Raw genomic sequence first — 20902 nt, 5'->3', positions numbered from 1 at the left:
CACCGCAATCAGCTTTACTATACTTCTACTAACGAAATGGGTTCAAAGATTGATTCATCGCTCTCTAATCGTCGGGCTAAGTTACAATCTACGGTTAATAAAAATACTCATTATAGAAATATACAATTTATTAATTCCATCTTAGAAAATATATTTTTCCTTAAACTTAAACAATGTCATGTATATGAAAAACATTTCAATAAAAAAAATAGCAACTTAATAATATTGGACGGTTATAGATATAAAAGAACATTTATAAAATGTACAACCTTAATATCACTAATAATATAAAAATTGAGCCCATTACCAATAAAAATCATTTACAATATCACAAACTCGTTTCCAACTGAGATTTCAAGCTATTGAGTTTGCTCTCAACATAATCTAAATCATGTATCCTTTCCAAAGTATCCACATTGGAAGGTTGTGTCACATTCCCTGCACTATCTTCTAAAGGCATCTCCACAATACTAGCATTGACTGGAATGTTCCAAATATGTTTTGATACTGTTGCATTCTGATTATTCACGTTGATTCTTAATACATTTTTCGTTTCTTTGTTAACGTGTCTACTTTCTCCTGCTAGATTTGTTTTCAAAGAGAGTTTTGTGGTAGATAGCATACTCGTCATGTCGTTCATTTGATTCAAAATATCTGAAACAGGAATAAATATTTCGCTTACAATGTATTTTTCATGATCACCGTCGGCGGGAATTTTAGTCCCCTACAATACACATTTGCATACACAGAATCGCACTAGTTACGCACGATATTGCCTGATCGCGTTTAACAACTTACTGTAAGTTTACACAAATGAAATCATATTATTTTAAATTCTGCGTGTTTCGTCGTCGAATGTCTTCAACCGACACTAGCAATTTCATTAAATAATATTTGTTTTACTCAACATCCAAAATATTTAAAAAATAATTACCTGTGATTTGCAAACTCGTAGTTGCATCCATAACGCTGGCATTATCGTACGTGGCATTATTATCCACCTCCGCATAAGACTTCATAGGTACTTTACACTGTCTATTCAACACTGCCTTTCTCAATGATGGCCGGTTCTTTATCGGCGAAAAATTGTACAACACACTGTGAGAACGATTTCTCAGTTTATCCAACGCTTTATTCTCAAATGTCTCATTAGGAACACCCTTATTCTCATTACTTTCGTTGAACATACGGTCCAATTGTACAGAAAAACTTAGTTCAGCGTTAATTTTACCTTGAAAGCGACTAGTTAACTTGGACAATGGAAAGTTTTTCGTCGATGACCTTATATTAGTCCTTGCGAATATACTTCGGGATATATTCGATGGTTTCCGTGGCGAGTTCACATACGTCTCAAAGTTTTTCACGACTGTGTGAGTGGCGTTCTTATAAACTATTTGAGATTCTTCCTCTCCTATTTCACATTCAAAGTCATCGTTGTCTTTTGGCCGCAGTAATGTGTAAATTCTGTTGACTAATGTGTAAAGGAGCTTTAGTCGTTTTAATAGTTGATCAACCGTGACTTCCTTGTTGTGAGTTGGCATGTTTACTTTGTACACAAAATCGTCATTCGCGCTCAGCATGTTGCTTACTATCTTGCATTCTTTTTGTACTGAAACAATAAAGATATTTCAGTAATGAGTTTTGCGCTGATGAAATAAACTACGTCAAAATCTCAACCTTTGTTTGACGAAAAAAAGAGATCAATTGCGAATTTGATTCTTCGTCACGTATACAATTATATTTTTTTCCTTTTTGAACGATAAACCATAGCATAGTAAATTTACTAGAAAACATTTAATTCCGAGAGTAGGTATGTGAGATTTGAAAGAGTTATAAAAAACCATACCTTTATTCAAATCAGCCAATAAAACCAATAGCTTGTCATGATGAGGCAGAGCGTCAGGCTCGCACTTATCGTAGACCAAGAAGAATTCATACACCATGCAACCAATGTTGATAACTGCACAGACTTCTGTGTTGTTATAGCTGTTCTCTTTTAATATTCCCAGTAGTTTCTGATGCATCATCTGTTTTGACTTCTGAAATAGAGATCAACAAACAACTCTTTTAAAAATCTGTTTGTTGTAAAGGTGGTTTTACGAAGACTGTAGACCGTATCACCACGAGGAGGAGCTCGTGGCTTAGTTAACAACAACTGCGCGGATCGATCTCTGAGGTTAAGCTACGCTTGCCGAGGTTGTTCTGTGGATGGGTGACCATCTTATACATATCGGGTTCCTCCGTGTTTCGGAAGGCACGTTAAATTGTGGGTCCCGGCTGTCAATTTCGAAGATCTTTGACAGTCGTTAACAGTAGTCAGAAGCTTGAAAGTCTGACAACCAGTCTTACCGAAGGGTATCGTGTTAGAACCCAGGTAACCTGGGTTGAGGAGGTCAGGTAGGCAGTCGCTCCATGTAAAACACTGGTATTCAGCTGCATCCAGTGAGACTGGAAGCCGACTCCAACATAGTTTGGAAGAAAGGCCATGATGATGAGACCGTATGACCACATCACAACTAAAACGAACTTTTACATCCCATTTGTATCGGGTCAACGAAAAATTGCCATGGAATGGCGACTTCCGTCATGCTATCTACCAATAAGGTTCTCAAAAATTTTCCAGCTTATAATCAAAGTTATCACACACGTATTTGTACTGTTGGGAATGAAACATCACAAAACCCAGTGCAATGCTTATTGTTTATTTCCTTTAAATACTGCTCCACACAGCTATAAAGTAATAAATATAATGATTTTGTACATACCTCTGCAAAAGCAGTAGGATCGACAATTAAGTAAATACTATCTCTTATCTCTTGTACTTCGTTAGTCCAAGATTTGATTAGCAGATACGCATGGTGGCTGTCAGGCGACATCATGAGAGTAGGTACCAAGTGAGGGTCCAAAGCTTCTAGACTGGCGAGACCACTTCGAAGTGTTAGGATTCCTGGAAAACAGTAAAAAGATGTTAGTCTTAAAACATACTAGATTCCGAAATAGAAAAATATTTCGAATTTACAATTCCAGACACATAACTATAACAGACTAAACTTTTACAGCACTACAAGTTAATTAAGTGAGGGAATAGGAATGTGGACCTTTTACTTTTTAAGTACTTAGGTGAAAAATGTGTAGAAGATTCTGTATTGATTGGAATTTAAGACAACAGTTACTCATCAAAAAACTTTTAAAATTGTAAATTTAACTTACTATGCTGATCTGAAGAGCATGACACAGCAAAGTTTCCAATTTGCAGCAACCTCTCATTATACAGATCAAATTCTTTCACCACAGAACAATCTTCTGTCACTTCATCTGCACTTTTAACAAGACAGGAACAGGTCCCTTTAGAATCACTACTAAAATGTTCCTTGAGAACATCTATAGGTGACTTGCTATAACTAAAACAATGGCCAACTAAGGCAAGTAATGCTGTATTGGTGTTAGTCTCAAGTGCATACAAGACATCTTTCAGTACATCTATAAGTACATTGACATTTGAAGGCATGATTGGCAGTTTCAGTGTTTCCGGCGTCGCCTTGATGGCAGTGCTCAGATCTCCTTCTACCAACTCACTTAATAATGCTTTAGTTTCTCTCAACACCTGAAAATTGTAAACATAATATGGTAGGCACATACAATTTTTTTTTTCTTTTTACGTTTTTATCTAGTAGAACATTTTATAGATATAATTTACAAAACAAACTTATAGTGAATAAGTGGTTCACACAAGTATTTATTTGTTCTGTATTGGTCAATGCTTTACTCAATACTATATATAGTATACATGTGTTTATTCATACCACTTGACATCGTGCTTTTACAACATGTTGGTCATCACTGAGGCAGTATCTGCAGAGTGTCATAGCCGACAACAGAAGCTCATCAATTGATATGTGAAGTTCACTCACATACTCAACCATCTGCAAACAAATTACATAAAATCATTCAGCATAAATTTTGTAACTTAGCTTGAAAGTGTCTTTAAAAGTAGTAAATCTTACTAAAATGATAAATGCTGAAGTTTATGAGGATAATGTATGTATGTATGTTTGTTACTCTTCACACAAAAAGTAATAAGATTTAGATGAAATTTGATACAAATAGTTTTTAACCTGGATTTATTGGATAAGATTCTTTATATCAACATATTTTTTTCCTCAGGTGAAGTCACAAGCAGAAGTTTCACATCCAAAAATTAATTTCCATAAATATATAATTACCTCACTCTTCCACTGTTCACATAACTGTTCAGACTCCTTATAATCAGTTTTGTATGCAGTATCTGATAGTTTGGCAAGAACTTGAAATGTGTGGTCAATCCAGTTGACAAAGTACATAGTTGTTACATTCAAGGAGTCATTGGCACTGTCATTGTTGTCTGTTGATTCAGAAAACTTCTTTAAATAATCCTCAATAGACAATAGTCTATTGATACACCATGATAATCTTTCAATGGTGTATTGACGACTCTCCTGAAAATATAAACAAATAATATTGAAAACAAAATAAAATTTATTTTGTTTTCAATATTATTCTAAGGTTTTGGCATTATAGAAGAATAATAAATAACAGAAATTGTTTAATTATAAGCTTTCGCAAAAAAGTTAGTTTTGATTTTTTTTGTATTTATTCTGTACTTGGGACTTTGGAAATTTAATTTTAATTCTATTTTTACTGACTCAGGTTTTAATCTGCGAAAGCGTAACACAATCCCTCAACAACCCACAATAAAATACAAAGGCAATGCCTTACCTGTAAAGATGTTCTATGGTGAGCTTCCAATTTGAATACATCAAATAGATTTATCAAACACTTATTTATTTGACTTGAACAAAGTGTGTACACATCTCGCACCTTTGCTATGTCATCAGTATTACCTTCATATGATAATAATTTATTATGTAAGCCAAGTATAAGGGGGTGAATTTTATCCAGTAAAAGACTCTGAAAAATAAATATAGATGTTGTTACTGACAGTTCTTAGCATGATTTAATTTAATACTGAGGTTTAAATATATCAATTCATTTGTACCTAGCTTTATATAAATAATTATTTTTCAGTAAACGCATTTTCAGTTATATACACAGTGTGCATTATCTACTGTAGGACCACGCGCTAGCCACATTAAAAACATTACAATTTAAAAAAAGTTATGTGAACTTTTCACTCACAATCAACGAACAATGAATGTTTGACCCTTTTCCGATGGAACACTTTACAACTTCAATTTATAACGAGTAGCACATACCAATACGTGTTTCGTAGCTGCTCGAGCATCATCGGGGATAACAGCTAACTCCTGGAAACTATCCACATGCACAAGTTCCATTTTAATTGACAAAATGTTATTTTTTAAATATTTACGAAGTTTTCCAAGATTCAATCAAACGGCTAAAACTTTACGGCGTCAGTCAGTTGATTTTGACAACTCTGACATTGCGTTCAAATTTTGTTTTTCTGTCAATCAAAAATGACAACATAGTGATGTACGCATGTTAACTTAGGAGTGAGTGCATTAATAGTGCATGGCGACTGATGTAAGTGCGAGGACACCAGGTAGTCTCCAAAGGAACCTAAGTATTGGTAGACGATAGATCCACCATCTATGACTTTTCCAAGTTATGTGTGCATTAGAAATATATCCATAGTTAGTTCTTGGCCAACGTGGTGGTCTAGACTTTCATTCTTGCTCATCTTTCATTTTGGGAGACCCATGCCATGCGGCGTGCCCACCAATGAGGCTGTAGTTAGTAGGTATTTTACTGGTTATATACAATATTTTTATTTGCCAACGACAACGCAATACAGCTTCATTTCATATTCCACTAGGTACAGTTCTAGGTAAAGTAATACTTAGCTGACCCGGGAAACACTGTTTTGCCATAAAAATGAAAAACAAAATGGGTCACTTAGGGGCATGAAAAATAGATGTTGGCCGATTCTCAGTCCTACTCAATATGCTCACAAAATTTAATGAGAATTTTATATATTAGTGGTACCTACTTTTTATAGCTATAAATGAGAAAATTAAAAAAAAAGTATTCATCATTATACGTAGGTTTACTTAGGAAGTTATGATATAATAGACTACATACCTATTTAAATTAGCTACTTCACTTTCTTACCACGGTGATTTTAATGATAAATTAAATAGTTTTACGAGTAATGCAATAAAATACGTGACTACTCTATCAGTATAAATTTGACAGATGTCATGTCAAAGAACGCCATAACCATTGTTATTTCGAGTCCGGAATAAATCGGAGATTATTGTTCTAATAAGGATTTAGAAAGTACGCAATAATGAGTGAATTAGTTTGGGGAATTAAAAACGGCGATATAGACCAAGTAAAAGATATAGTAGAGAACAAAGTGAGTATACCAGAAACCTCTAATAATGAGCTATTTTTCTATGTGAATATTTCGTCGTTGGCAAGAGAAAGCGATGTTTCTCATTAATTTCCACCTCTGTTTGACCGAATATATAGAACTAACTAACCTTGTGAAAGAACTGTTTACCGTATTTCAGGTGTGTAACATATGCACGTAATAAGCGACTCACGTTAACGAGTGCAATCATTATCATATTGTCTTTACGATCACACAATAAAAGATTGTCATCTCACGCCCTTGTTGCAGTCTTGTAATAATTTAATTGTATAATTTTTGCTAGTTTTCTAAACTGTACAAGATATGAACTTAACAAACCTTATATAATAATAGTAAATAACTCAAATCATATTTAATAAATTATTATTAAATATTTTTCAGAAAATTGATGTCAATGCTTTGATTGATGGACGAGTACCTCTTCACTATGCTGCTGACTATGGCCAAACAGCTGTATTAAACTATCTGCTGGATAAGGGTGCAGATCCTAATGTAAGATACAGAGAGACATCTTAAGTACAATTTATTTTGAATATTATCTAAAAAGATTTTTATTAAAGATATTATTCATTATATTTTATGTTGCAGATGTTAGACAAACATGGAATCTCTGTCCTGTTAGCAGCTATTTGGGAAGGCCACACAGACTGCGTTAAGACATTACTCAAAAATGTAAGTAATTATTTGTGAATGGTACTTTTTTATTAATATGCATGACTTGCAATTCACAGTTATGGCAACATATTAATTTTAAACTGTAAAATCCTAAGCCTTCTTCAAAATGCTATTAACATTCTTATTGTTTTTGAAACATGATTGGGAATTCCCAAGCAGTAGTTATTTTAAGCTGAATTATAATTTCTTTGTTAATTAATGTAATTTTTAAAGTCCATTTTCCTTAAGTTTTCAGCAACAAGGATTTAGCTCTATTGGTATAAACTGGGATTTAGCAATGTGAAGTTAACTGTAATATTTTGTTGACAGGGTGCTTCTAAAGATGGAAAGACCCCAGATGGAATACCATACATTGAAGCTGCAGAAAAAGACGAGATCAAAGAACTCCTCACATAGAATGAAACATACTGTATCAAAACTGTAACAAGCAATCGCTCATATTTATGATTTTGATGCTAAGGTAAAATCACTAAGATCAAACAATAAATTAATCCTTTATAAAATATTTTTACATGCATTTATTTACATTGTAATGAATTATTTTTATACGCTCAACATATTAAATTATAAAATATGTATTTGATTATGCGTCCATTTTGTAGCATGTGTATCATGGCCTGGCCCCCCTTAAGGGGTACTTAACTTATAGCAATCACTTGAAAGTTGACATGCAGTGTAGCTCATCCTTCTAGTGCTTGCATGAGATTATTAAAAAGCCCCATAATCTAAATTTAGCAAATAAATTATTTAATATTAAGGTATAATTCCAACAAATAAGATGTAATTTTATTATCGCTATAATAATAAACTGATAACAAAAAGAATACTTTTATTTCTTCATACAAAAATGTATTACTTTACAATCAAATCATTTGTTACACCATTTTATGAAAACAATCAGTTAACATGCCTTGACTTCTCAAAACAATGAACATTCCAATTAATTCAATACAGATTATAAAATGTTTTTCTACATCACCTAATTCTATAGAAGTGTGAAATAAATAATTCTTACACAAGTATCACAAATAAACAAACTTGTTCTTCTTTGGTTCACTTCTCCATAAACCTAATGTTGTATTAACTAAAGATCTCCACTCCCAGGATATTTTTTGTATTTGTTGTTTTTAGGTGGTGGACAATAGCATGCATTCTTCTGTGCATCCAAATATGATTTGCAACCAAGTGTCAATGTTCCCGTGAACAATAATTTTGCAGCAGCTTTGCAACCTGAAACATTCATCAATTTGTGAGATTTTAAATTAGTTTTGCAAATGCCTGAATATGCAAAATCAAGTTGATTGCCAATTTGGCAATTGAATCAGAAATTAAGAATCTGAGAAGAATGTGTAATAATATCTTTTACTGACATCATACTAAACTAGATAATGAGACACAAGTTGTATCATTTAATCTATTTTTATACCTTTGGTAATAGTGTCTCCGGCCACATTGACAGTCTTGTATGAATCACAGTAATTGTAAAGGCATCTTTTGAAATCCAAATCACATGTTTCTTTCCCACTGTTACATGTGTCATAGCAAATATCATGAGTATCACAGCATTTTGTCATCTCTTCAAGTGGTAAATATTCTGATGCAATTTCGAAGCCTAGTGAACCACATCCATCTGACTTTGGTACATGATTTCTATTACGGACTGGTCTATGTCCTGAAAGAAAAAGTGTAAAACATGAGTCAGAGAAATAATGTTATTAACCATGTAATATGTATTAATTTATTTGGTAAATGTAAACTACCTTCTGGGCATGCAAATATGCATTCCTCTTCTACCGCTGCATCAAATATTTCGTGAAGGGATCTGAATTTTTCAGCTACTGTTATCGCGTTTTTAAACATATCACCAAACACCGACTCAGCGGATAGCACTGCATCTTTCAAATTCTTCAACATACTAGAGCCCATGCCTGTATAAGCATAGGCTATAAAAGTTAAAGCGTAAATCATAATCTTTCTGTATGGTATCTCCATGTTCAAAAACTTAAATTTCAACACGTAAGAAGATGCAAGTAAGCATTCACCATTTTAAGACATCTATCTTATTATATAAAATGTTTTAAGCTTATACGACCAGTACTTTTTGTACACGTAATTTCCAAATAGACTTGGTTATGTTATTTTTATGCACTTTGGAATAAAGCCCATTTCACTTCCAATGAAAGAAATGTCAAAATAATAGATGACATATGTCAAAATAAAAGCACATCTCTACCCAGTTAGTCAGTTCCGGAAGTTCCTTCAAATAAATTCTAATCATGTAAATCGCCTAACATTTTTTTTGGTATGGCAATAATTTTTGAATGTCCGGTAGCCATATTGTTTTAAAAAGTTATCCTTTTCCGTTTTGTTGTCGTGAAAATGACGGGCTTTAGCAATAAGGTGAGAAGAAAAATTATAAAAATCAAGTAAAATGTCGTCAAGTATTCTAAATAGTCAATGCTAATTGTAAAGTGTTAAATAATCATCGGTTTAGTATATATCTCGTGGTGTTTGAACTTGAACAACATGGATTGTGCATGCATCACACGTGCTTGACCGTGTTTAGTTTTTAACTAAGCGCTGTAAAGTATTAGGATTTACAATATAATTGTTAAAATTTTGAAGAAATAGTCTTAAACCATAGATTTTGTGTCTCCTAACTGCATTTTTTTACAAAGTGTAATTGGTTTTGAGGTTATGCGGTACGTCAGCGGCAGTGGTTAACGAGTGTGATTACTTGTGTTTCAGGCCATAGTTATCGATGGCCGTGGCCATCTCCTCGGCCGTCTGGCCGCAGTGATTGCTAAGGTCCTGTTAGAGGGTAACAAAGTAGTGGTCGTGCGATGTGAGCAGATCAACATCTCTGGTAACTTCTTCAGGTATGGATAACTTCATTATTACCACGCTAGACGTGTTTTGTATAGTTCGGGTACGTGACCACCCGTTTTAATGTGTTATCCGGGACACTTTATAGTTACCAGTGTAACCAGAGTTCCATAGTGTTGTGAATCAACACATTGTGTTATTTTCTAGTTGACAATGCAATGTTTCCACCTATCAATAAATACCATGCTTTCTCTTGTAAACTATTGTTTATCATGATGTTTCATTTGGGTAATTTGCGACTGAAAACCATAAATGTTGTTACTTTTATTTATCTGATCATATTTATGTAAGATTTACACAGTATGTTTGACTACAAGCTGAATACTAATTTCATGTGTTATATTTCAGGAACAAATTGAAGTTCATGTCATTCCTTCGCAAGAGGTGCAATGTGAACCCTGCTCGTGGACCTTTCCACTTCAGAGCTCCTTCAAAGATTCTGTGGAAGACTGTCAGAGGTATGATCCTCTTATTAATCGATAAACTAGCAGATTAAGCTGACAATGTCCATTATTTTTGCCATGAATTGGAAGTAGTAATACAGTAGCCTTCACCAGCTGTGAATGATATAGCTTACTGGGGTTTATGGTAGATAATAAAGCTATACAAATGAGGTTATCTTTTGTTCTACTTTAATGGTGGAGCTTCTTAAAAATGTACTATATACTTTTTAGATATATTTGTAGATGTGTCCATTATTCTAGTGTGTTTCTAAGATTTAACATGTGAGTGCTTTATCAATATATGTTTATGGCATACTATTACATACACTAATTGTTATGTTTCGCTAAGTAGTGGCCTTCTCAGGTTTTATTCCCAATATATTAAAGTAAAGTTTTTTCAAATATCTGTAGAATTTGCTCATGATTATTTTTATACTTTTACCTACATTATTTGATGGTTGTGATATAAAATCTTTTGATGAAGCTGTACTTCTCCACTCTTTTCATTGTGTCGCTGTAAGCACAAATGCTGACATGTATTGTGTTTGTTGCAGGCATGATCCCACACAAGACTGAGCGCGGGAAGAGCGCGCTGAGGAGGCTGCGTGCGTACGACGGGTGCCCCCCGCCCTACGACAGCCGCCGCCGCGTCGTTGTACCTGCCGCTCTCCGCGTCTTCTGCCTGAAGCCCGGCCGCAAGGTATGCACACAACTACTCTATGAGTCACCTTAAGAACCTGAAGACTGAATCTTACTATCTATGTGAATTTTAAAAATTCCAAAATAATTTGGATGCCCTGAAATGTGAATTAGTTAATTCAATCTTTTCAATGATGTTTCATTTGGGTAATTTGCGACTGAATAAATACATGTTGCTATCTAATATTAAACTGAGCAATTATCTTGCAAATTATTCTGAGTGTAGGTTATTTAGCTTGTAGATACTGAGATAAATATTTTTGTTGTAGTACTGTCACGTCGGCCGTCTGTCCCACGAGGTCGGCTGGAAGTACCGTGAGGTTGTCCGCAAGCTCGAGGACAAGAGAAAGGTCAAGTCCATCAAGAGGGTCGCTTTCGAGAAGAAACTCAAGGTATGTATTGAACTAAACCAAAGACTTGTCCAAATTAACAGTATTGTGTACAACTTTCGTTTCAATGATGATTATATTCTTACCTACATTATTTGATTACGAATGAAAAACATTTTATACTGATACTTTTTACGTCATTATTTTACAGTTTATTTGTAGTATACAGATGTCTAATGTTACTTTTATATTGTTACAGAAAATCACCAAGGAATCCGGCGAGAAGGTTGCGAAGGCGACGGCGCCGTTCACACAAGTCATCCAATCCTATGGATACAACTAGGACTAAGAATATAAAAAAATAAACCTTTGGTTGCCCATATTGTATTTTATTACGAAACTCCTTTTCCTAAAAAACCTACGCCAAGATGACCAAGAAGTCTGAATTAAAATGTAGATATTGATAGATTTCAGTTTAGATATACAAACATATAGATACAAACCATTTCTATTCCTTTTTCGTGGGAGTTCTCATCTTATTTGTATTTTGTACTTTTATTTCAAAAGACTCCATGAGAGCTGTACAGAAGTAGGAGTACTGGACTTCAACCCGAAAATCCCTCGTACCTTATTGGCTATCTTCTTAAGAACTGGAACTAATGTGGTGTAGAGGGGAAGAGAATTACAGATCTCGTAAAATAAATATTCCTATTACTTAAATCATAATACTATTTCAAACACGGTTATGGTAGATATATAATTATCTAAACTAACAAATGTCCTGTATTATTTATTCAACCGTAGCTATCATAGGATACCTCTATCGACTATCAAATATTTAGAACAGTTTAAGCACAGGCATAAATTATGAATGACTACTTCGCAAACGGCTTGATCAGTCTTTGAGTAACCAACCGAAACGTTAAATTGCTCCTTCATATTGTCATCTGGCCATGTAACTACTATACAGCCTAGGTGAGTAGAGATAACTAATGGTCATCCACTTTTCATGTCTTTATGAACTAACGGTTATAATTATCTCTGCATAATAAGTAGATATATCGGTAGTTGAGGATACCTAGGTAATAGACAAATCCTTTGTGATGCTGAATGACATTAATTAGGTAAATGGTAATAAATATCCTATCACTTGAACAAGCGATTTTCCTGATAACAGATACCTACGAAGCCTACTTGCTACTGGAGGTAGGAACTACGAACATACCTGGTCTAACTATTGCTTTAAAAGTACATACTGATTACAGAATATGGGATAAATAAGACAAAATAGCCTTTATTTGAAAGATCTTTCTAATGGTAGAAAAAATAAATTTGCTACAGCTACATACTTAGGTATGTAGACTATGTAGGTACCTACCTACCTTATAGTCGGTAAGCAAATTATTATTCTTATATTTATATGCACAAAATCTAAGCTAAGTAGGTAAATGGTAGAACCCTATTGAAAAACTGTTCCAGTATTTTCGCATTGACGTCATAGAAAATCAATTTATGGGTCCTATTTATTGCTCCAACGGGTTCGATCAGATAATTATTTTACGCGCAGAGACAAATTTTCTTGTGCAGCTGTGTCCTGCGATAATACCCGCGAGAAGAGACACTCGAGTCTTCTTGATCCTCGTCTATTTAACATTTTACTGAATCATTTTTAGTAGGTACCTACCTAGATATGTACTTAAACTAAGAAAAGATCTAATATCTACTTATTTAAATAGGCATTATTATTAGACAGTGGGTACAAGCACTTCTTGGATAAATGTATGTACCTACCTATACCTAGGTACGCATCTACATTATGTTGATAGATAAATCGAAGATAGAAAGGCTGGCATCTTTACAAAGAAGCCTATCTCTGACCTACCTAGATCTGCTACAAAAAAACTTTAACTCTGATCAAAACTTTAAGTGTAAATAAACCTGACAGAATTCAGCAGAAACTGTTCTTATGCCCTAAGTGTCCTAAAGTAACCCTTTGTTCAGATGGAGTCCAAATATCATACTCTTATATATTTTTACAGGAACCGGGTCAGTGGCAATCGTATTTCTATAGAATTGTTCACACGAACTTTTGGTTTAAGGAACTGAAAAAAAAAATGCTAAAACCTAATCTTACCTATTCAAAATGACATCCGATTTGGTGGCTTGGACCGAACCGATATTGTAAGATCCGGTTTAAGCGATATATATATTTGCAATACATGCGTTCACACGGTGGAAGTTCAGTCGATTCGGTTTTTTGTCAGGTCGAATACATCTCGCGTCATCATTTCTTAACTGGCCCATTATAGTTTCATAGGCATCAAGTGTTGATCGATTTTTACAGTTGTATTTAACCAACACCTTCTTCTATAACGCTTCTGCTATTTAGTAGACATTACCAACAAAATCCAAGGCTCAAGATTAGTTTGCAAGGATAAAGACTATACAACCTTCATTGAAATAGTATCGCGTGTGGGAAGCTGTAAATTGAATGCATTCTAGCGCTTAATAAGTATTAGATGGATACAGTCTTCGAAGCTGTATAAAAGCCGGTGCCAGCGCTTGAAACTTCAGTTCGGAAGCGACCGCCATCGGGACACTTCCAACACATTCATTGCGAAAGGAAGAAAATCTTACAAGAGAGCACACAGTTACTATGCATAACTGGAGTTTACTAATACTTGCGTTAGTCGCTGTATTTCAACCTATAACATCTTTCACTGACCGTAACATTGTTGATGGAAGGGAACAGTGCTGCGACCGTCAATCGGATACTCTGCTCCGGGAAAGGACTCCTCTTCATGAAACCGATCGCTTCCCCAAAACTGTATCTCCTTCACGACGCCTAAATTACCGAGATGAAACTCGTGAAGATCGTCGTTACGATTTGAAGCAACGCGATATCGTCAGTAACCGTCGTTCTTCGGAGAGACTCTTGCGTGATATTCGTGAGGGAGTTATCCGAGGTTCAACAACAGAACGTATCGAATATCGCCTTGAAAGAGTTGCATTTGATCAAAATCGGAACGGGGACCGTGTGGCTGGTAATTTCCGAGATGTAAGATCTGAGGAAGACAACCGCAGGGTAGTTTATCGCACCAGAGGAGATGCACTGATGCGCAATAATGACAGGACCATTGAATTATCACGCATTATGTCTCGAGACGAAAGCAGAATTAACGCAGTTGGAAATGAACGGCAGATCAGAGACTCCCAGCGAGAAAATATGAGAGCTAGGTCCAGAGATCTTCGAACGCTTTCTATGATTAGAGAGGTCCGAAATATTGTCCGACAAACTAGGGAAAACGTAATCCGTGAAGATGATTCTTTAAACAACAATGTTCGCCGTCAAAGGTTTGCAAGAGAAACAGTAGTACGACGTGAGATCTCACCTCGAGCGGATGAAAGGCGTTATCTTGTCAACAATAATGAACGTCGTGTGCAAGAGCGTTATACTGAACAGCGTAATTCCCGTGGTCCTCACAATATTAGGGCTGGATCAAGGATGAGCCGATTTGCCGATCTTACCGACCGCTCTGCTGATCTTCGCGATTCTCGGGACACTAGGGCCGAACTCAAGCAAAGCCAATCTATCGAATTAGAAGACCGACGTGCACGCTCTGCTGATGCCCGCGACTCTCGTGCTGACCTGCGTATGAGCCGATCTGTTGAGGTACCTGCCCGTTCGGCTCGCTCTGCTGATCTCCGTATCTCTCGTGATAACAGGGCTGAGCTCAGGTTAAGCCGATCTGCTGAAGTGACTGACCGACGAGCACGTTCAAGAGATACCCGGGACTCGCGAGACAATTCTCGTGCTGAACTTCGATTGAGCCGATCTGTTGAAGTTTCCGACCGAAGGATGCGAAATGCTGATGTTCGTGACACCCAGGAAACTAGAGATGAACTCAGAGTAAGCCGCTCTATCGTAGCATCTGATCGAAGGGCTCGCACCGCTGACTTCCAGAATTCTCGTGATACGAGGGCCGAACTCAGGCTAAGCCGATCTACAAAAATGACAGAACGACGAGGAAGCTCAGCTGATACCCGTGTCTCTCGTGCTGAACTTCGTATGAGCCGATCTGTCGAAGTAACTGGCCGAAGAATGAGGCATGCTGATCTCCAAAAATCTCGTGACAATAGGGCAGAACTCAGGCTTAGCCGATCTACTGAAGTATCCGACCGAAGAACTAGCTCAGCTGACCTCCGCGATATCCGTGAAACTAGAAATGAACTCAGACGAAGCCGATCTGCCGACGTTGCCGACCGACGAGTAAGAAATGCAAATCTCCGCGACTCTCGAGATAACAGGGCCGAGCTCAGGTTGAGTCGGTCTGCCGAAATTACAGACCGACGAGCACGTTCAAGAGATACCCGGGACTCGCGAGATAACTCTCGTACTGAACTCCGTTTGAGCCGATCTGTCGAAGTATCCGACCGAAGAGCTCGTTCTGCTGACCTCCGCGACTCGCGTCAAACTAGAGGTGAACTCAGGCTAAGCCGATCTGCTGAAGTATCCGACCGAAGAGCTCGCTCATCAGATGTTCGCGACTCTCGAGACAACAGAGCCGAGCACAGGTTAAGCCGATCTGTCGAAGATACAGACCGACGAGCACGTTCAATTGATACCCGCAACTCGCGTGATAACTCTCGTGCTGAACTCCGTTTGAGCCGATCCGTCGAAGTATCCGACCGAAGAGCTCGTTCTGCTGACCTCCGCGATTCCCGTCAAACTAGAGATGACCTCAGACTGAGCCGATCTACTGAAACTTTGAACCGAAGGGCTCACGCTACTCATCTTCGTGATTCTCGTGACAGCAGAGGCGAACTGAGGCTAAGGCGATCTTCCGAAGTGACAGACGCGCGAGCACGCTTAGTTGATACCCGCGACTCTCGCGACAACTCTCGTGCTGAACCCCGTATGAGCCGATCTGCCGAAGTACTGGACCGTAGAGTTCGTTCTGCTGCTTTCCGCGATTCCCGTGAAATTGGAGACGAGATCAGACTAAGCCGATCTGTTGAAGTATTCGACCAAAGAGTTCGCTCATCAGAAATTCGCGACTCTCGAGACACGAGGGCAAAACTGAGGCTCAGCCGATCTTCTGAAGTAACGGACCGAAGAACTCGCTCAGCTGATCTTCGCGACTCTCGTGAAATAAGAAATGTGCATAGGCTTAGCCGTTCTGCCGACGCCACCGACCAAAGGGTTCGATATGTTGATCACCGTGATTCTCTGGACAACAGAGCCGAGCTCAGGTTAAGCCGATCTGTCGAAGTTACAGACCGACGAGCACGTTCAAGTGATACGCGGGACTCGCGTGATAGCTCTCGTACTGAACTCCGTCTGAGCCGATCTGTCGAAGTATCCGACCGAAGAGCTCGTTCTGCTGACCTCCGCGACTCGCGTCAAACTAGAGATGAACTCAGACTGAGCCGATCTGCTGAAGTATCCGACCGAAGAGCTCGCTCATCAGATGTTCGCGACTCTCGAGACAACAGGGCCGAGCTCCGGTTGAGCCGGTCTGCCGAAGTTACAGACCGGCGAGCACGCTTAGTCAATACCCGCGACTCTCGAGACAACTCTCGTGCTGAACTCCGTGTGAGCCGATTTGACTCTCGTGACAACAGAGCTGAACTTAGACTAAGCCGATCTGCTGACGTAACCGACCGAAGAGTGCGATATACTGATCTCCGTGATTCACGTGACACAAGGGATGAATCTAGGCTCAGTCGATCTGCTGAGGTATCTGACCGTAGAGCTCGCTCTGCTGATCTCCGAAACTCCCGGGACTCGAGGGTTGACCTTAGGCTTAGTCGAACTTCTGATGATATCCGTAATTCTCGGGACAAAAGAGATACATTCAGACTTAGCCGATCTATTGAAGTATCTAACCGAAGGGCTCGTTCTGCTGACCTCCGTGATTCTATTAACACCAGGACTGAAGAGAGGCCGAGCCGATCTGTTGAATTATTGAACCGAAGAGAACGTTCAGCTGAACCCCAAAACTTCCGCGACAGTAGGGCTGCGCTTAGAATGAGCCGATCTGTCGAGGTTACTGATCGAAGAGCTCGCTTCGTCGATCTCCGTGATTCTCGTGACAATAGGATTGAGCACAGACTAAGTCGATCTGTTGACGAAACCGACCGTCGAACGCGCTCTACCGATATCCGAAACTATGTGGAGACAAGGGAGGAACTCAAACTTACTCGCTCAGTCAATATTCGTGAACAAGGCGATTCGCGCAGAGAAGTGGAATATCGCAAGAAAATGGATACCAGGGTTCGAGATGCGGCAGATACTCGATTCCGGAATGTCGAATCTGCAAGGAGCCGGGATCTGCTTCTAAATAAGATGAATACCGAAACAGAAGTTGTGACCACCAACTGGCAATACATTTTCTACACACTGCAAGCTGCTTATTTGTGTGGTCTCCTGATGCAATTGCTCACTCCAAAACATGGCGAAAAATCTAAAATGATGTACGTATTTTCATGTAATTAATTAAATAGTTTATTCTCAATTATAGGCCACACTTAATGAAAAAGTATGTTACAATATAAAAACCTACGTCTCACATAATTATGTAACTAATATTTTTATTTTCTTGTCACAGGAACCTTCGTTGGTGGCAACTATCGTCGCAGAACCTCATCAAAGTGGATTAAAAATGACAACTTGCAGTTTCTATTTACTTACTATGTAGAAAAATATAGATTCAATATAATATATTAAAATGTATATCTTTATTATAACTATATTACTATATTCATTAGAAAATAAATATTGTGTGTTATAAAAATGATTTTTAATTACAACTCCTTGAGCAAAAAAGTAGTTGAAATCAAAGTCAATCTTGTAAAAATTTGATTTATTATGCTTAAATTAAATTTGACATAAAAACTATTTTCTTATGTTAGTAAAGCTTATAGATCTAATGTATCGGACTTCTTCTTGTGTTGTCCTTCATACCAGGCCTTGGAAATCATCCTCTTCATTTCATCATCACCAGTTTCATACCTAAATGAAAAAATGTAATACATTACATCACTACATGATACATTGTCCTGGTAATCAAGGTACTATAATGATTATCACAAACATTATCTAAAGGAGTTAGAAATAATATTTTTTATTTTAAACTATATTTACACAGCTGTATAAAGGCAGACATAATGCCAGGGGTATTTTCTGCCAGTCTTAATATTTCAAACTATGTGAACATAAAAAAAAATTGTGCCTACATATTTACTAATTCTAATAAGTCTATTTATTACAAACAGAGACAAGCTTATTTCAAGAGAGCAGAAGACTATCTCATGAAAGAATTGGGCCGTTTGCAATAATGAAATATAAAATATCAATTACTCTAACTTTATGCAAACAGGCTTAAAAATACTTACATGTTCTTCATAAGGCTCATAATAGACTCCTGGGGGTCTTTGTTAGGGTCTGCAACTTCTGGTTCAGGCTTGAAACGGTTCTTGCGTTGATCATCAAACTTCTTCTCCACCTCAGTCATGTGGGACCATTTGATGTTAGGACGAGATTTAGCCAAGAATATCACCACCATGTCTATAAAATTAAATATACAACCTCAAATAATGCTTTTCACTAAATGTTTCACCATTAAATTATTTGCATAAACTGTAGTAAAGTTAATACTATGAATCTAAAGAGTTCTTTGTTTAAATGCAATTGTATCTCGTCATGATGAGCATTAAGTTTAATCCTTATACCAGGAATAAAATAATTCTATGTATTCATAATTTTCATATATGAGCAGATTTAAAATAACTGTATTTGAAGACAATGCAAACTAACAATACAAAAAATCTGGCTGTATCATTACACCTATGCCTTAAAAGAATGGTCACCAACATTGTAGTAGCCCACTCATTCAAGTAGCCTGCATATTGAATATGCACACTTTCAAAGCATTAGTGTCCTACTAGCCAACACTCTCACCCTGAAAATAGGATAAGATGGGAACTAAGATAAAAAATATCACCTGTCTTCTGTTTCCAGTGGCATTCTCCTACATTGATAGGTTCTAGCAGTTTGTTGATGACAAGTACATAATCCTTGTTATCCAGGTTCTCAACTCTCAGTTCCATGGACTTCTCAGTCAATACACAGTACACCTGTTCCTTTGGCAGAGACTGGACATCCTTCAGGGTAACAAACACTTTGATGTACTTATCTGACTGATCCCAGCCTGAAATAAATTAAAGTTAGGTATAATTAATAAATATATAGGTTTTTTATAATTATTCATAGTACCATTTAGGTATTCTAATATAACGATAAAGTTTAAAGTTTAGTGAGAAGAGAGAGCACAATAAATTGCAGAATTAACTGGTGGCAATATTTTCCCTTAAGAAATATACCAGTATTAAACCATTAATATTTATGTTTATGTACAGGCCTAAGATAACCTATAATACCCTGTCTAAAGTACAGCAATAGATTGAAGACAAATACTCAGTAGAAATACGGAGTAATAGTTCATGCTCGATAAAAAATTAACATACCGTATCCGTTCAACTTAATCTGGTATCTTTTAGGAGTAGGGGCCGCGGATGGCGCCGGCGAGGCCTCGACCTCCATCGACTTAGCACTGGCTTCTTTCAAGTTTATCCATTCAGTTTCTAATTTCCTGATTTCAAGAGACAGAAAATCTTGAACCCTCTTCCTTTTCGCCTGCTTCAGTAACTCATTGAGCTCATCAATATCACTGCGCAACTATGAACAAACATAATATTGTGAAGAGTCATACTAATTATTGAATTTACAATTCTGCAAAACGTTTTTATGAATGCTTTTTTGTACTTACCTCCTTCATTTTAGCTTCAGACATTTTGAAATTAGGCGCAGATCTCTGAAATCTCGTAAAAGTGAATAATACGGACAAATATCACCGCTAAGTTCGTAGACACTCAGCAAAACTCAAAGTAATGAACGAATGTCAATCAATGAAATAAGAATGAAGTCATGAAGTTGACGAAGTGAATTAAATGACAATTTGTACTGACAGTAGATCCGTGTTGCCAATTCCAATAGATTTAAATAGGTAGGGATTTGTATTGATTTCTGCTTAGTGCTCATTTTACCTGATTTTGTAAAATTTTAATTAAAATCTACCGTGCAGTCAGTGCTGATTTTTTTCCTGGTGGAAATAATTACTTGTTTACGCCTTTTCACACTTTTACAGTGACGTTGTACTACAGTATAAATCGTAAATAATTTACTTTTGGATTATCGAAGATTTTTGGTATTGTAAACTGTTTGGAAAGAAAATGTTTGTTTTAATAAGATTACTTCGGAGTTTTAATTGCATTTGAATGATATCGCAATATATACGACAAACGAATAGTAGTTTTTTTTAGAACCTTAACCGCTAAAAAACGTATTCTTCGGAATAAATTTGTAATGTAGGCAACCCTGAACACGATCGAATTTGAATGAATTTTCTAGATTT

At 36.8% G+C, this 20902-nt stretch overlaps 6 protein-coding genes across 6 annotated transcripts; 3 read left to right on the top strand and 3 right to left on the bottom strand.

Annotated features, from left to right (window-relative positions):
* Nucleotides 1–121: 121 nt before the first annotated feature.
* Nucleotides 122–5420, bottom strand: LOC142979130 (serendipity locus protein alpha-like). The gene is made up of 9 exons (XM_076123887.1): nucleotides 5253–5420; nucleotides 4756–4947; nucleotides 4224–4475; nucleotides 3804–3923; nucleotides 3211–3604; nucleotides 2766–2947; nucleotides 1847–2039; nucleotides 935–1609; nucleotides 122–654 (listed from the first exon to the last, which is right to left on the bottom strand). The coding sequence occupies exons 1-9, from the start codon at nucleotides 5331–5333 to the stop codon at nucleotides 329–331; spliced, it is 2415 nt and encodes an 804-aa protein (XP_075980002.1). The 5' UTR covers nucleotides 5334–5420; the 3' UTR covers nucleotides 122–328.
* Nucleotides 5421–6204: 784 nt separating this feature from the next.
* LOC142979129 (myotrophin) lies at nucleotides 6205–7893 on the top strand. The gene is made up of 4 exons (XM_076123886.1): nucleotides 6205–6376; nucleotides 6776–6886; nucleotides 6983–7066; nucleotides 7379–7893. Exons 1-4 carry the CDS (start codon nucleotides 6308–6310, stop codon nucleotides 7463–7465), a joined length of 351 nt encoding a protein of 116 aa, XP_075980001.1. The 5' UTR covers nucleotides 6205–6307; the 3' UTR covers nucleotides 7466–7893.
* Nucleotides 7884–9250, bottom strand: GXIVsPLA2 (phospholipase A2 group XII). The gene is made up of 3 exons (XM_076123884.1): nucleotides 8830–9250; nucleotides 8496–8741; nucleotides 7884–8299 (listed from the first exon to the last, which is right to left on the bottom strand). Exons 1-3 carry the CDS (start codon nucleotides 9059–9061, stop codon nucleotides 8154–8156), a joined length of 624 nt encoding a protein of 207 aa, XP_075979999.1. The 5' UTR covers nucleotides 9062–9250; the 3' UTR covers nucleotides 7884–8153.
* A 78-nt stretch (nucleotides 9251–9328) lies between these two features.
* On the top strand, nucleotides 9329–11806 carry RpL13A (ribosomal protein L13A). Its single transcript, XM_076123885.1, has 6 exons — nucleotides 9329–9469; nucleotides 9818–9948; nucleotides 10304–10413; nucleotides 10953–11098; nucleotides 11367–11489; nucleotides 11686–11806. Exons 1-6 carry the CDS (start codon nucleotides 9449–9451, stop codon nucleotides 11767–11769), a joined length of 615 nt encoding a protein of 204 aa, XP_075980000.1. The 5' UTR covers nucleotides 9329–9448; the 3' UTR covers nucleotides 11770–11806.
* Nucleotides 11807–13993: 2187 nt separating this feature from the next.
* Nucleotides 13994–18223, top strand: LOC142979183 (uncharacterized). The gene is made up of 2 exons (XM_076123974.1): nucleotides 13994–17903; nucleotides 18038–18223. Exons 1-2 carry the CDS (start codon nucleotides 14083–14085, stop codon nucleotides 18087–18089), a joined length of 3873 nt encoding a protein of 1290 aa, XP_075980089.1. The 5' UTR covers nucleotides 13994–14082; the 3' UTR covers nucleotides 18090–18223.
* A 54-nt stretch (nucleotides 18224–18277) lies between these two features.
* LOC142979184 (calcyclin-binding protein) lies at nucleotides 18278–20433 on the bottom strand. The gene is made up of 5 exons (XM_076123975.1): nucleotides 20258–20433; nucleotides 19956–20166; nucleotides 19433–19639; nucleotides 18825–18996; nucleotides 18278–18441 (listed from the first exon to the last, which is right to left on the bottom strand). Exons 1-5 carry the CDS (start codon nucleotides 20279–20281, stop codon nucleotides 18348–18350), a joined length of 708 nt encoding a protein of 235 aa, XP_075980090.1. The 5' UTR covers nucleotides 20282–20433; the 3' UTR covers nucleotides 18278–18347.
* Nucleotides 20434–20902: the final 469 nt, after the last annotated feature.

This window comes from Anticarsia gemmatalis, chromosome 16 (genome assembly GCF_050436995.1).
Source record: "Anticarsia gemmatalis isolate Benzon Research Colony breed Stoneville strain chromosome 16, ilAntGemm2 primary, whole genome shotgun sequence".
Classification (NCBI taxonomy): Eukaryota; Metazoa; Arthropoda; class Insecta; order Lepidoptera; family Erebidae; genus Anticarsia; species Anticarsia gemmatalis.
Note: the sequence above shows the minus strand (reverse complement) of the source record. Positions and strands in the feature narration are given on the sequence as shown.